Here is a 17,967-nt window from a genome sequence, read left to right on the forward strand (position 1 = left end):
AACTGAATGAATTAAGATTAAAAATTTCATCGAGCTATAGTAAGATGGGAGCTATCGATTTTGGTGAATATATAATCATATTAAACACTACTAGATGATAAGATATTTATGAAAAATACCGTTGAAAATAAAATAACTTATAAATAAATAAACAATTTGTTGGTAATTACGGCGCATTTCTTTGTCTACCAGATATTTGAATTTCATTTGAATCCACGACAACACGAAATTGAATCCAAATGAAAGAAATAATAAAACATTCATTCATTCTCAAATTAAATGGACGAAGCAAACGATCTACACAACACAATATTTTTTAAATTCGACGTCTTCATTGTGTTATGATTTTTCGACATGTAAGCTGTAATGTCCACGTCCAAACTCATGAATGTTCAAGCGAAAGCAACATGAATTACGTTAAGGTGCATTCTAGAATTGAGATGAATACGCCATCGAAGCTCCAAAAAGCAAGGTTAAATGCACGTAGAAATATAGCTATTTAGCACTATAATTTGATGAAAATAATTATTAATAGGAATTTGAACTAGTGCTAGAATAATTAATTTGAGCTTGTGCATTTGCCACTCATTAATGAGTGGTTAGCAATATATAAAACAAAATTAGTAGGTGTAATCACATGGAGTCCCAAATGGCCTACATTTAGGACTACCCTCCAAACAAGGCTATCCCCACCCCCCGCCGACTGTTGTCCCCTTTGTTGTAACATCGCCGCCCATCACTCAGATTACTATAGATTTGGAATCCGTAGTACCCCGGCCAATTAAATTTGGACTATTCTATGGAGTTTACACGGGTAAGCATTTGACTTTAGGTAATTGATTATCCCTAGTTAAATACATGTGATTTTTAGCGTGTATTTAATGATTTATAAGAGGTAATATGTAGGGAACGAAGAGTCTATGACCATCGCAAGAGATTGGGTTCGTTATCCATTATTTAGGCTATGAGCTTGGAGTATCGAGTATTCACCCAGTTGAATTATTGGGGAATCCATTAATCTAATTATGTCATCACACATTGTTCTAAGGTGACGAGTATGAGTTACTCACTAGACAGTTTTTCTAGTAGTCACTTCCATTTGACAATGAGATGATTCTTCAAAGGTATGTTTTATGGTGATTCCACGTGTCATTAATGTGATCTCGTGTAGGGATTATGTGTAATATAATTAACAAGGAGAACATGCATGATGCTTACGTAATAGTTTGAATGAAGGAACGTTGATTGAAACAAAGATCTTAATCTCGACCGTATTCATCAAAATCTAATTCTTACAATAGAATTGGAAAGCATAGATAGAAATGAGTCAAATTTGGACATTTCTTGATATTTAGTAATCACATTACAATGAAATTGAGCTTGAGTGATTGAATTCACACGGTCAAACCGATTTTAACCATTAATGTTCACCATCCGTCTACATGATATCGATCTAATTGACATATAATTCGATGCTGAACACTCGTAATGATAAATAGCACTCACTTATCATCCTTAAAATGTCACCACAACCCTTCCCGTCCTCCGCCCGGACCGCCCAAAAAGCCACAATGAAAAGGCTGTGTGTGGGTGGAGCCCATGTGTGAAAAAAGAACACTTGTTCCAAACGGAGAAGGGAGGAGGAGGATGAAAGCACATGGGAGGTGGCAGGTTCAAGAAATCCATGTGATCACATGTGCTGCCTTTGTATTTTGACAGAGGGACCCTTATTACACTGCGACCCTATCCTGTTTTCCCTCCAACCGATCGACAAATCTCCGTTCCGTTTCTCACTCTCATTTCCCTACACGTGTCACCAACGCTCCTTGCTATGGCTAAAATGATTTGTGTACAGTAAATTTCCTGCAAAAAACACACAAAGGTGTGGATCCCACTTAATAAATAATGTCAAAAAATTAACCCACGCACCTAAATGTGAGATGTCGGTAGGGGTACGGGTTCTGTCAACCTCTACCTGTACACCAATCATTTCCCTTACTATGGCCAAAGAATTTATTTATTTAATTATTTAAAAAAAAAAACCTATTTTCATCATAATAAGTTTTTGATCTGATCAAGAAAAAATCACATGACCTTGGTGTCGATATATATATGCCTTTTAACGTTGGCAAATTTTCATGACTATCTTGTACCTCCATCATATTCACTAATTTTGCATTCTTATGATTTTATAGAAATTTACTAGAATTCCCGTATGAAATTTTCAGGGTTAACTCTATTTACGGACTCTATACTTCATCCAAATATCGCCGTTAAATGCTAACGATTATTCAACATGATCATCAAAAGAAATGTATGATTTGAATTATTTTAAACAACAATACAAACAAAAATGTATGATTTGAATTATTTTAAAAAATAATGCTATTTACGTCGTTCACTATCGTAATTTTATTTCCTTGTGCATCAAGTCACAAGTATATAAAACGAGATTTTCAATTATAAGTGCTAATTAAGTGATAAATTAAGCGCGTCTATGTGATCCCACATAAATCCGTAATCAGGGCGTTGGGAAACCAAATCCCCGAATTAGCTGGGCCCAGCTGTGTTGGCATCGACATTTATAAGACTCCAATTTCTTTAATTTAACACCACGCTAACACCACACCGCTCTTCCATTCATCGTCAGCTACTAATTAGCAGCCGCCGCCAACACCACCATCTCCTCCTCCATGGAAAGTTCCAACAGTAGTAATTTTGCAGCAGAACCAGAAACCATGGCCACAATGTCAAGAAAAGAACTGATGAATCCCGAAATGGGTCAAGAATCTAACAAAGTCACCATTCGCGTCGTGCGGCACCCGGAGAGCCACAGAAGAAGCATAAAAACCAGAACCCATGTGAAAACCATCTGCGGCGGAGGCGACGGAAGTAGTGGTGGCGGAGAAGACTCCGATGAGAAAGCTGAGGTTGATGAAAAGATAGTGGCATTGCAGAAAATAGTACCGGGAGGCGAGTCTCTTTGTGCAGACAAACTGTTTGAAGAAACTGCTGAATACATATTGACATTGCAATGCCAAATTAAAGTCTTGAGTTTTCTTGCTTCTTTTGTTGAAGGTCCTGAGATAGAGAAGAGAAAGCTTGGTGGTTAGCAATGGTAAACGTCCATGTCAAATACGACTTTCAAATAAAGTTTCGAATTAGTGGATCTTGTCAAACAAAGTGACCATGCCATAGGAAAAGAGGAGGACACTCATCAAATGGTTCTTGATGTTTTCAAGTTCCTATTTTTCTATTTTTTGTTTTTGTATTTTTAATAAGGACCATTTTTCTTTTTATTTTCTTCATTTTTTTCCTTTGTTGATGGGGGCATTAGGGTCAAGATTTAGCCTTTTTTTTTTTATAATTATTATTTTTTTTTGGGTTCAATTATGTGTTTAATTTCAATATTTCCAACAAGAAAAAAGAATGCGATTAGTTGCTTAGTCCATGATAAGGGAGTAATGGTTATACTTTGAAGAAAATGAAATTATTCTTTGATGCATCTAGCTATTTTGTGTTATCGAAGATTAAAATTTCAATAACTTATTTTGTTCATAATTTGGATGAATTTCATAAATTTTTTTTGGGTTTTTATATAATGTAAAAATGCAATAATAAATTCCAAAAATGACACAAAAATCTTGTGATATCTATTGATTAATACCCTCTGAAGTTTTGCTGTTACTTACCACTAGTTCAATGTACGGAATTATTCTACAATATCTTTGTGGTCTTGCTTAAAAAAAAAAAAAAGGAATTTCTATACAAAATAAATTCATTTCAATGACACGTTTGACCCTATATGCCACTTATCAATTTTCATTATCTGGTGTGCATGAGAAATGAGCAATAAAAGTCATAATGCTCTGACGTTCATGCGAAATTGTCAATACTATTTCGAGATAGGAAAAGTAATATTTTGTACTTATTTATGTGCCGTATAATAATTTTTTATATATCGAACAAAATTGAGCCGAAATTACTAGAGCGTAAGAATTAGAAACAGATGAACCAATTCCCCAAGTCATTTCACTTTCTTTTGGGTGGGAAAATCAAAAAGGGTTTGACAAAGGTCACATACTCTACTTCTCAATTAGGGGTTAAGCTCGTCTTGCAAGAAAAAAGTTTACACTTCACTATTCAAACACTTGAATAACGTCAATTATTGGGTAATTGTGTCTTCACACTTTGAGAGAAAAGATGATGAATAAATTACGTGTTTTTTAATTTGTTGCTAAATAGACGAATTTTATAGTCACCTAAAACTTTTATGCCCTTTTCAATACTTTTTGGTATCAACAAATGTGAACGACTATTATTTGATGTGGGGATATATTAGGAAAAACATAAGTAAAATTTATAGTTAAGCTATATTAATTGAGTTTTCTTAATTTATTTGAAAAAGAAAGAAAGGAAGGTTATCTTTGTTAGATGGAGGGAATCTATGATATATATCTAACAGTTATAGCATTGATTGAGTGATAGAGTGAAGACTTGCACATACATGACAAGCCGATACTTCCAAATGATGGATGTTAGAACTAGGGTGTGATCCGAATTTTATATTAAAGATGATTGAAAATTCTAATTAAGGTCTGCATTAATAGGAATTTAATTTGTTGCTCCTATCAAGAATTTATTTAGATTGTTTAATTTCATTACAAGTTATACAAATTAAAACATTAGTAAATACCCATTTCTCTGCTATTTATTTTATTCTTAAGCTTGTGATCAATTACTTCATATAGTGTCATATTATTTATCGCTCATCATCACAACAAATTGGTATCAAAATTATATGATATTTTCTTCATTATTCATAACAAATTGGTATCAGAACTAAAGTTTTATTCATAGGGAGATTTTTACTTTGGGATGACAACCATGAGTTTGATATTCCGCTATTGGATTGCAGTATAAGATTTTCGCTATGGCAAGATGCGAGCAGTGCTCGTTTATATGGGATTGATTTTGCCTGCTTCATAGTTGTTGTTAGAGACACGATTTTTTATAGTCATGATACTCTCATCATTGAAAAAATATATGATACTCTATTTTCAAATGAGAAGATGAAGCATATTATTGAGATTCATGGAGATGGCTTTCTTCTTGATGATGGTTGTGCAATAGGCAAATTAAGGTCTAACTTCACAAATAAAATTCTTAATTATTACAAGAAGAAGGGACATTTGGTTAAGAATTGTTGCAAAATATAGAAAAATTGGCTATAGCTAAATAGAAGGGAAAACAATCAGATACTTAAGGTAAAAACCAGTGTTGGAGAAACATTTCACAATGATGGAGATCTTTTGGTGATTTCTAATGACAATTCAAAACTAGATGAGGATTGGATTCTTGATACAACTTGCATCATATGTGTTCTAATTAGGATTCATTTACAACATATGAAGAAGTTTTCGAAAGTATTAATGTGATTGGTAATAATAAACCTTGTTAGATAGCTGGTATATGAAGGGTCAAAATTAAGTTGATTGATGGAAATATCAGAATAATTGATTCAGTGCGACATATTCTTGATTTGAATAAAAACATTATCTCTTTAAGCGCTCTTGACTTGAAAGGGTTCAATTCATTGGTGAAGGTAGAATCTTGAAGGTTTTTAGAGATACTCATATTGTGCTGTAGGGAAGAAAAAAGTTCCGATTATATATCTTACAAGGTTCTATAGAATCTTTGATTGATCATCATAGTTTAAGGACTTAGATGGATTGTGAGTTTTGTTCAGTACCATTGGAGATTTCCCCCCTATATTAGTTTGATGAATACGTTTAAGCCAAGATTGAAAGTTATGGATAATTTTGTTGTGCGACTATTACCATCAATGCCATTGTCTTCAAATTCCAGAAACAGTCCCTTTTTAAAAAATATGCCTCCACATGGGTATAAAGATGTTGATTTATGTTTGCGAAATTATTTGTTCCGATTTAAAACCCACTGCAAGTGTACGGTTCGTTAACAAGTAGTAAAATGGACTATGAGTCCAAGTATCGATCCCACAAGAATTGAATTAGTTCAAATTAACCTATTATGACCTTAACTGAAACACGAAAATCAAATTGACGTTTTATACTTTAACTAAAAAGATGCAAACTTTAATGCAAGTATGAATGAAAAATTATACTAAATGCAAAATAGCTTGGATGCAATTTAACTCGAGTTTATGGAATTAATGAATATATTAACGCACTAGGATCATGAATCCCCAAGCAATACCCGTTCAGTTTTCAATTATGCAAATTTGACACACAGTTCCACAAAAGATGAATCAATATTCTTATTTTAATTTAGCAATCTCTCTCAAGCAATGCCAAACATATCCCAATATATGATTCGACTATATTTCTATGACGAATACTAACATACCGAAATGCATTATAAATTCATGAATATCTAATGATTCACACAAGGCATAGAAGTATATTTCTATCCCCTATTGGACCTTACTTACTTCGATACGTAATCCACAGCCACTAAGATATACTGATTAGAGAAGGATGGGGGAAATGGCCCCATGAAGTACGATCCCCCAGACGTCGAATACTTTCACTTCCAGGATACTGTTGTCCGATATTTTCTTCGTTGTTTATAAAAATGGAGTTCTCATGGAAGGCAATTGTTGTGTCGAATCAAAGATGAAATCCCTTTACTATGTGTGCATGTCTACCCTGCTAAATAAATAATGATTCTTCAACTGAAGTAAGAAGTTGGACATGATCAAGCATCTTAGCTTGTTGATCTCCCCAAGTGATGTCTATGTGTTAGTAGAAATATTTGGCCAATGTAGTCATAAGATAGGCTACGACTACGGAAACTAGAAACATATTCGCTATCATTTGAAAAGACGATGACATTTTCTTTAGGTATGATGTTTTTCAATTGCTACAAAAATAGGAACTATAGTGAGAATGCAAGAGGGACCTTATTTCATGGCATTTACACGAGGTTCCTCTTTAAGAAAATCCTCGAGAGGGCTTTGATTAAGTATCGAGGAGTCAATGCCTTCAGGCCAAAAGTACCAAATGAACATAAATCGGTTTAGCATGTACCATGTATCTATGGGTATGTGTATGCCCAATTCAATCTATGTTGTCAAGCAAATTGTTTACAGTTGATATTCAATAATAAAAACCAACTTTTTTTTTGTAAGATCATTAGAACGGACACGTATTCATTTATATATATTTTTTGTTCAATACGTCTTCTTACATGTGGACTGAATTTATTCGAGACATGCACATTTTATACATGGATGAAGATATATATAATGTGAACCAGGCAATATTATATTGGCAAATTTATTTACCTTGGTTCGAATGTGGGAATACCAAAATATTTGTACGTGGCACTTCCCCTTTAAAGCCTCCCCTAGTACAATTTGACAAGCTCTAAAGTAAAGAGTTCTAAAATAGTTACATTTTTTAGATATGGGAAAACTTATTCACCTTTCTCAGTGTCTTAGTCGGAAAGGAACTTACTTTTTCTAACTCAGAATGAATTCTAAGTGTGAGATGCACTAATCGAAAAGAGCCTCTCTCTTGACCCGATTGTTGCCTGTCAGCTAATAGGGCAAGCAGCGTAATGGAGTCTCTTTGATGGATGATAAAGACGTTTTAGATTAAAAGTGGTGGTCTTGTAGATAGGTAGTTGAAAATCTGAAACTTGGAAGCTAATCTCAATGAATAGAGAGAGCTTCAACACTAACACATATAACCTAGTAAATGTCATGATAGATTGACCGAAGTGGAAAAATGAAATTTATAGTCTTGATTTGGATTTTAAATTTATCATGAATGTTGGGAGCTAATGTTGCATGTGATCACAAAGTGAAAATAGATCTCTATGTGTTTTGTACCCACAATAACCTAGTAAATAACTGTTATAAAAGGCAGTTGGACTCCAAGTTCAAACAGCAGAGACAAAATCAGGCGTGCTAGTGAGAGCTCTGTATTCTGCTTCGTTAGATTAAAGGCAACACGACTCTATTCACATGATCTCCAAACAAACGGATCATGACCAAGAAAAACCATATAGGCACTTGTTATGGTATGATCCTCTGTGTTGCCGGCCCAATCTCATGAAAATATTGTTCAAAAATCAATATTAAACGAGTGTGGAATGGAAAAGGAACAAAAGTAGAATACAAGTGAAAATCGGAGGCCAAAACTTAAACCATGCGACCGCATGGTGGTATACAGGGCCTAAAGGCTATGCTTTGAAAGAACCTATGCGGTCGCATAGGTTTACTCTATGTGACCGCATAGAGGGAAAATTAGCCGTTAGGTAGTTTTCCAGTTTTGGTATTTGGTGGCTTTTCATTATTTGTTGGCACTACTTCATGAAGTTGCAGTCCATGCCTATATATATGTGATAGATGGACATTGTAAAGTAGTGAAAAATCATTACAAATAAATGAGAAACATTATTTTCATTCCATAGAAATGATCAAACATCCTTTCTTCCATATTCAATTCTTCCCTCTTGTGTTCTTCAAGTTCGGGTAGAAAATTATTTGTACTTTTGTGATTTTCTACAACGAGGCTTGATCATCCTTCGAACCATTTGCCGCGAGACCCTTTAAGCACCAAAATTGTTACCGAGAGGAGGCAAATATCGTTTGAGAACAACGATATAATGTCGTGTTTGAACCTTCATATTTATTTAGATTTTTTCCCATTATTTTCATCTACTTGAATTTTCATTTGTTGGTTTCTTCTCCCAACCCTGATGGCGATAATTTCCCAACAATCTCAAACGATATATGGCGATGGAGAACAAAAAATCATTTTGACGAGATCAAGTTGATGAGATCCAGATTTTGGTTGAAACGTTCAATGGGATGAAACATCACATGAAGGCAAGTATGGATTTTAAATCCGGATTTAATACCGCTACCGAAATCAACACTTCATTGGAAAAGGAAATCTACGTTTGGAAAGAAATGATTGAATCAAATTTACCACAAATTGAGAAACTCCAGATAAGTGCTATATATTTCATTTAATTCAAATAAATGATAGATGATGATTCTATGTTTGAATAGCCAAAAATACCTGCCTATGTATGTCAAAGACCATGAATTTTGAACCTTTTCGATGTGCATAATTTACATGGATAAATCGAACCAGAATTTTGCTCAATCTAATCTTGACACATGTTACTGGAAAAGGACAAAATCACTAAATGAACATTGCTTGATGCATGAATTGTTTGGTAATTAACTGTCCTCATTTATGAACGGGCATGAGCATGTTTGATAGGCAAACCGTTGTGTTTACATCTTTGTTGAATATGAATTTGAAAAGTGCATGAGTTTGTTAAAGATGAGACAATCTATTTGTGTATTTATAGTTTGAATAAATGTTCAAATATTAATTTTCTTTTTAATTAAACACATGCCTGTAAATACGTTTGCATTTAAAGGTTAGTAATGCATATGTTTTGTTGAAGGAAATATGCATTCTTTCATGTATCAGTAACTGCTTTTAGTTAATTGACATTTAAATGTAATCATAAGTTTAAATGAAAGTGCACATCCTTTCACTTATGTCTGTTGCCTACATGATGGAAATCTGGTAAATTCTTTGCTTGGCATAAAACCTATTTATGTTGGTAACTTTAATCATTTATTCTGATCCCTACTGGTTGTTGATTTCTTTGGGAATAAATGACATTAAAGAATTGTATCATTTCCATTGAAATCCATTAAAGAGTGTTGATCAATAAATTATTGATTTAAAAAAGTTTTATTAAATGATGATTCTAACTTGAAAAGTTGTTAGAAATAATGAATGAAATCATGATAACTTGACTGTACATAAATGGCTGCATGTGTTTATTCATATTAAATTTATTAAAGGGAGTGGAAAATAAGGGAAAGAGAGAATCAAATAACGGTCCGATTGGTTAAATTTTCATATTTGGTTGAATTGATAGCTCAATTAATTCGCCTAAATTAATTCTATGCAATTAAGTAAGATTGCATATGAACACAACAAAATGTGATTTTGTCCAAGTGTTAATAAGGTGAACATATACTTTATGGTTTGACATGATACAATTTTATTTTATGTCACAAAATCAATAAGTCGCTTATGTTTGGAGAAATAGTAAATCTTGTGAATCAAGATATTTGGTTTTATTCATTGATGAATTTGACTTCAATTGTGGAATCAATTGAGTTGGTTTATGCTTAAAAAAACATTAATGGTCTATAAGATGACCTTGATCAAATTGTATGATCAAAACTAAAAATAGTTGGATTGAAGGTCATTGTGACTGAATGACCACTATCTGAATATACTTAAACTTTCACGAATGTTATCAAAGTAAATTGAACTTTGAATGAGTTTAACAAACCCCATGTTCAAGTAAAATTCCAATTGTGGGGATTGACATATTGATGAACTCTAAGTTCACGTAAAATCCCAAATGTGGGGGTTATCATGTTGATAAATTCTAAAATAATCCCAAATGTGGGGGTTAACATTAGTTCTTGTGAACTTATATTAGAAATTCAAGCCTTGCGGAAGCAATATTACAAGGTTACATAGGAATTCCTAATTAAGGAATTGTGGGGGTAACTTAATATAAAAGTTAAAGTTTCCTAAACCTTTTAATCATAGAAATATATCTATGAAGGAGAAAAGGTGGAAAATCCTTCTATAATTGCAAGGATGGATACACTAAGTCTAAGGTGGATAAATTGGGTTAAAGCCAATTATGGCGTTTGCAAAACAATTTGAATATTTAAAGAATATTCATGTTATTGAAAATCATTGTAAAGACTCAATGATGAGAAGTGAATACCCACGAATAAAATCCACAAAAATAATTGACTAAGTATAATGATTTAATAAAAATCTTTCAACTGTATTTGAAATCTAATTAAATTTTAAATAAAGCGAGTGAGAAGCATGTGACTTCTTGGTGATGACGAGTTGTATCTATCAAATGAATCGATCATTGGCTAGTTATATTTTGATAAGATACTACGTCACATGAAATGAGAAGTAAAGACGTATAAGTCTTATAGGTGACGTCACAAAGAAATTATCAAGGATGGAATAATTTCCATAAAGACGTAGCGGATACTTTAAACCACTAAATAGGTTTTTAGTGGCATCTACTTCGATTAGGATAGGGTTGAAACTCCTAAACTATAAAGGTCCACTAATGACGGCAACCCTACCTGTCATTACTCAAAAGGTAATTTACAGATTCAAAGGGTTACAACAAGTCATTCGATATGTGGATAGTTTCAACATTATAAAAATCCGCAATAATCCTATCCTAATTAAAATAATGCTGGTTGTTACTAAATGAGGGTTGAGCTTTGAGCTCTTAATGAAGTTCAATGCTAAAACACAAGTATCTCTAAAAGTAACAAAGGTATTGGAAGAACTTCATCTAAATAAACTTCGAGGTGGTGCCGCTTCAATAGAGTGTTGCAATTTCTCTCTTAAAAATTTGTTGAAAAAGATAAGCGCAAGGCCATATGAGTGCTAAGCGAGATTGAGGAACATGAGACCACGTAATGTTTGTGTGTGTGTCCTTACCGGTATTGTCACATGGAACAAATGGTTCAAAGCTTCATGCTACATTTGATTCCGACTTTACTTTGTTTGGATTACACTATGGTTAGATTCAAATCGAAAAATATCTAATCCTTATGCATGGGTATCGTATATTTTGAATATGAGATTTTATTGAATTTTGAACAAGTGGGGGATTGATGAAAATATTGTTTAAAAATCAATATTAAATGAGTGTGGAATGGAAAAGGAACAAAAGTAGAATACAAGTGAAAATCGGAGGCCAAAACTTGAACCATGCGACCGTATGGTGGTATACAAGGCTTAAAGGCCCTGCTTTGAAAGAACCTATGCGGTCGCATAGGTTTACTCTATGCGACCATATAGAGGGAAAATTAGCTGTTAGGCAGTTTTCCAGTTTTGTTAGTTGGCGACTTTTCATTATTTGTTGACACCACTTCGTGAAGCTACGATCCATGCCTATGTATATTTGATAGATGGACATTGTAAAATAGTGAAAAATCATTACAAACATATGAGAAACATTATTTTCATTCCACAAAAATGATCAAACATCCTTTCTTCCATATTCAATTCTTCCCTTTCGTGTTCTTCAAGTTCGGGTAAAAAATCATTTGTACTTTTGTGATTTTCTACAAGGCTTGATTAATCCTTCGAACCATTTGCCGCGAGACCCTTTAAGCATCAAAATTGTTGCCGATAGGGGGCAAATATCGTTTGAGGACAACGATATAATGTCGTGTTTGAGCCTTCATATTTATTTAGATTTTTTCCATTATTTTCATCTTCTTGAATTTCCATTTCTCGATTTCTTCTCCAAACCCCGGTGTGATAATTTCCCAACTCAATCGGTATTAGATAAAGCATGAGATAACGGAGATAGGTGATGAATAAATAATCAATGAGAGAAAGTGCCACAAAGATTGCATATGTTACGTTTAACTGCAGCCCAATGTTGTGTAGTCGACTAATGCACGAGGGTCTCAGTGGCACTGGTAAAAGTTGTCCCATCACTGAGGCAAAAATTGGTAGAAGTGGACATACGAGTCTTAACAATCTTGGCATTGAGCATAGAGCGTGGTGAAATAAATCCTGAATTTATTGATTTTGAGATAGAAATATGCCTGATGAATAGTGATAACCTCAATGCCCAGGAAGAAGGATAGTGAGCCAAGATCTTTGATAGAAAATCCAGAATCAAGCTGTGGGACAAGGTTACCATTGTACATAGCTCATGGTTATAAATGAAAAGAGAAGTATCTGATCTTTAGTTAACAAAGCCCATATCAATTAGAAAATTTCAAGTTTAATTTATTTCGACCATGGGACTTCTTCGAGACCATATAAAACTTTCCGTAAGAGGCAAACATAATCCAGAATGAGCATAATCAACAAAATCTAGACCATCTAATCATTCGATGTCAATGTGCCATGTAAAAAGTTGTCATTGGCATTAAGTTGACAGAGAGACGTCTCATACGCTAAGGAAAGACTGATTATGAGACAAATAGGTGCTGGTTTGACAATTGGGTTAAATGTCTCATGGTAGCTCAAGTTCTCGTATATTGGTTGATATTTTGGCTATAACCGATGAATGATTTATCTTTTAACATGTCCCACAAGATGGTGATTCATTTTAGAAAATTAATTTTGAAATTCATGTGTTCATTTAGGTCTTAGTTTAAATGTTTATTGGAGCTTAATATATTCTAATATCATGTAAAGAATTGGAAGAGGCTACATACTTCTATTATAATATCATAGTAAGCAATTTATAAGTGTTACGAGACTTTTAATTTTTAATCAACTAGGACATAATAATTTTACCACTAATAATATCATTGCTGGATATTGTAAAACAAAGAGACAATATTAGAAACACCCTAAACTTCGTGAAAATATTAGAGACACTCCTCGCATTAAAAAATCATGTTAACAACCCTTATTTCTAGTTTTGAGTATAACATACACCCGACTACTTTTTGAGCCATATATCATCTAAAATGAGGTTAATATGCCTAAATGCCCCTATGATAAAAAAAAAATATGATTCTTTTTCATAATAATTACGATATGAACGTTGTTGTCTCTGATGAACTGCTTGCTGATGCACCTTTAGGGATTTGATTGATGAAGACTCTCCAGACTTGTACGACGTAACATTTGTTTAATCACTTGCTCATCACATACATTAGACTTCTCATGTCACAAGAAATGGTACATGTTCAGTTTGAACATCAAAACTTTTTAACATTTGCAATTATCATAAATTTGATGCCAAGATAACCTGAACATTTGATCAAATGATTGTATAGTATTAGTAGCATTTATTCTTATTTTTCCAATCAATGTATTCAAATTCGACTTAAAAGAACAAGAAATGATGAATTCTCACAAATATAGTATTGATCACACAACATTGATTAAACAACAAATCATTCCTCCAAATTTCCTACAATCTTGAATGCTTGCATTCTTCAGAGAAGCCTTGAGGAAACCTTTGAACATCAGCACTGTAGTTATAGACCATGTGGTGTTGCTGTACCCAACGGAGCCTACTTCTTCCCTTTGCATCAAGTTGTTGAGTTTGCCACACTCCAGGATTGCCACAAGATCCACCAGATGTTCCGGATACACAGCCATTGGCATTGAAGTTCCTGTAATATGCGGTGAAAGGTGCTTTTGTCCAGTCTGTCTTCACTAGCCCGCCTTGTGTTGCCCAATCGTCTGCATTCCATAAGGTGCAGTACACTCTCATGGGATGGCTCTTTGGAAACGGAATGCCAATTGCTTCATGATTGTTGAACAATCTAATAGGACTATTGTCCACCAAGAAACTGAATTTCACCAAGTGCGGATTAATGAAAATGAGATACAACGGATTTATAGTTACATGATGCGCCGAGAATTCCACACAATTGAGTAGGTGTGGGAAGCTGCTGCCAGATCGAACCAGAGATGGAATTGTTGTTCCTTGTTCCCTTTTCCTTGGGAGTACACATTGGTATGAACAGTGTTTGGCTATACAGACGTATTGCCAAGAAACTCGAAGTCAAATTGACCATGACCATCTCCTTGAGACGATAACTGCACATGGAGCCAAACAATTTAATGATCAATTTAACTAACCATTCTTTAAATAAGTTTGAGGTTATCCCCAAATTGAAGGACAGCTAAAGACTTACGAAAAAAGTGGTCACGGTTCCAGCTGAGTTTCAAGGAACAAGTTTGAGTTGCATGTCGAATCTTCCAAACAAGTATTCGTTCTTGGACTGAAATCCAGAACCAGAATACTGGTCAGCTGACAACGTCAACATGCTTCCACCCTCGACTACCTTTCCACGCCCGTCACCCCAAGTAATATCAGCATCTCGGTAGAAGTTACCAGCTGTAGGGATTGTGAAACAGGCCAGGACCACCGAAAGTGAAAGCGTCAATAAATTTGCTAAAGCTTTAGAATTAGAAAAGACTGTTATTTCGAGAAGAATAATTCTCCCTGTCCCGGGTTGGGAGCAGGGTTCTTTCGAGAAGAACAGATAGACTGTGTGTTTGTTTTGATGAGTGAGAGTCGGATTCTGAAAACCCTTTATACATAGATTTTGCACTCCCCTTTTGAAAACTGTCAACTAAGCTGGACGCCATGGATTGAGAGATGGCCAAGATTAATTGTTTCCGCGCAAGGTTTGAGCCTTTATTATCTCTGGCATGGGTCCACCCTGAGAGGTTCTTTTTATTTTTGTAGGCGGTGCTTGGATCAAAATATACCAACCACGATTACATTGTTCAAAATTATTGAGTTATATACGCAACTTAACCGAAAATTATGATACAAAATTAAATCTCGTATTTGATTCTTAAATCTCATTATGCAATATAATTATTATTTTTTTTAAAGATAATAATTTAATTAGGCATCATATTTTGTATTTTCAGTGAACCTTCTCGTTTAGATAATTATAATGCAAGCCACATTTACATGTCAAATCGATTAGGCTGTCTTTTCAAGTTACGGTTTGGTCCTTATATATTATTGTTATTATTATTTTAAATTTAGTACTACTTAAAATGTATTTTCATTTTCAATTGTTAGAAAATAATTTATAAATATTATTTATTAGCAGTAGTAGATGTACGGCTATTGTTAGAAATTTATACTAAAACCAAGAAACTCTTTTTGTTTTATGTTTGATTTTTGTTTTTGTTTTTGCGATTGTTGATACTAAGGTCTAGCTCAAGTATAAAATCGAAGTCTTACCGAGTCAGTGATTAGAGTTTCCTCTTAGTTATCGGGTGAAATATGTATTAAAAAAAAAAAGTCTTGTTGCCATTGAATTTCTTAAGTGTTTCTAAGAATCTAGTAAATTAGCTTGCAATAGGTTGAACCTTGAAACTCTAGACAATATTGAAAGAATTACTGTTTAGTCTCAAAATTTAAATTATGTGTGACAAAGGTCTAAAACTATTGGAATTTTTTATAGAAGCGTGATAATTAATTCTATTATTGAGGATGAAAAAAATAATAAAAAGATATAGTTGGTGTACTTGCAATAATTGATAGTATCCACACAAGAAGCCTTCTTGTGTGTAATATGATTTCAATAGGAGATAGCTACGATGAATAATAAATAATAACGAGAATTAGGAGTTAAATGTTTCATTAGTTGTTGAACTTGTACCTTTGTTACGTTTTACTTACTAAACTTTAAAATGCTTTCAACTAGCCATTGAACTTTAACACGTATCTCTTACTCACAATTTTATATAGATCATTGAACTTTAAAATATTTTCAAGTGATCATTGAATTTGAACACATTGCACTCCATCACTCACTCACTATATTTTAATAGTCACTGAACTTATATCTATATCATGCTTTACAAACTGAACTTTAAAATGCTTTCAAGTGATCATTGAATTTCATAATATTTTTTTAGTAAAGTTTATTTTATATGATATTCAACTTAGATCAAGAAAATAAAATAAATATCAACTAGATAATGAGTTCTCAATCTAAGATGGAGAGTATTGATATTGATCAAGAAGACATGATTTCTCTAATCGTCGAAAGCTATGTTCAAGAGGAAAATAGAATACTAGCTTCAAATTAACATAAACTTTAATTTAGATCATACTCTTCTTTTATGTCGAGAAAATAAAATAAATAAATTATCTTTTATCCTAATTGAAATCGTAGACTGAAATCAAGAAAATAAGAAAAATTATATTTCAAACAAACAATGAAATTTTCGATTTAGAATTAATAATATTAATCAAGATGAACAAAATATAATTTTTAGAGTTTTCACAACGTAATTCAAGAGGAAATAAGGGTGCTGTCTTCATTTATGTTATTTTATACTTCAAAATTTTTAATTTTTGAACAAGTGACCTCAGCGAGTAAAGTCAGTGACCGCTTGAAAGCATTTCAAAGGTTGACAGATGAAGTGTGACAGAGATATAAGTTGACAAAGTAATGAAAGAAGTGAGTAAGTGATGGAATGTAATGTATTCAATTTTAGTGATCACTCAAAAATATTTTTAAAGTTCAGTAACTAATGAAACATGGTGAATGAGTGAATAAGAGAGGGTAGTGTGTTAAATTTTAGTGACCATTGTGAAGTATTTTGAAATTCAGTGTCTAAAGTGTAATGGAGGTATAAGTTCAGTGACTAATGACACACTTAACTTTGAGAACTCGTGATTGAATTGAATATATGTTCAAAATGAATAAAGATGGTAAAAGTTACAGTTCCTCAAATTTGCAAAACATGGTACCTCAGTCTTCATTCTCATTTTCGTGGCACATCCATCCCCAAACTTTTAGAAGTGGTGCAAGTTGCTCTCAATTAGATGAAAATCATTCATTTTGTCCTTAAATCCTTTCATGCCTTCCATGTGGGTTACATACCGATCAACAAATTCGGCAATTAGTAGTCCATGTTTTATTTCCTGTTATCCGACAATTGGTTATAATTAAAGGTCTCACCAACAATTTTGGCTTTCTGTAACTTTAAAGAACAACATATGCTCCAAAAGATGTTATAAAAATGAGCAGAGTGGTCTTTTAGTAATATACGATTACAAAATTAGACATAATCAGCAACGACTAATGTTAGCCGTCATGAAAGTATTCCTTGATGGCTAAAATATTAGTTGTCTTAGATTTTTTAATTTTTATTTTTTTATAATGGTTAATTAAAATATGTGTTTTACATGTCTATTCTGACTTATAAGCTTGATATGTATTTGTAAATTAAGTTAATTTCTACTTAATTTAATGTGTTAGAGTTGTGACTCAAATAGGAGTTGTAATTCAATTGCGTGTTGTTGGTTTGGAAAGGAGTATAACTGCATTCAACAATAAGGAAACAAAATCTCGTTGAAATTGGG

At 33.2% G+C, this 17,967-nt stretch overlaps 1 protein-coding gene and 1 pseudogene across 1 annotated transcript; one reads left to right on the forward strand and one right to left on the reverse strand.

The window, feature by feature from the left end:
• Positions 1-2,585: 2,585 nt before the first annotated feature.
• LOC111396448 lies at positions 2,586-3,306 on the forward strand. Its single transcript, XM_023022882.1, has one exon. It carries the CDS (start codon positions 2,694-2,696, stop codon positions 3,111-3,113), a length of 420 nt encoding a protein of 139 aa, XP_022878650.1. The 5' UTR covers positions 2,586-2,693; the 3' UTR covers positions 3,114-3,306.
• Positions 3,307-14,005: 10,699 nt separating this feature from the next.
• LOC111396449 lies at positions 14,006-17,957 on the reverse strand (annotated as a pseudogene).
• Between the last annotated feature and the right edge of the window lie 10 nt (positions 17,958-17,967).

The sequence above is a fragment of the Olea europaea genome, chromosome 6 (genome assembly GCF_002742605.1).
Source record: "Olea europaea var. sylvestris chromosome 6, O_europaea_v1, whole genome shotgun sequence".
NCBI classification, from domain to species: Eukaryota; Viridiplantae; Streptophyta; class Magnoliopsida; order Lamiales; family Oleaceae; genus Olea; species Olea europaea.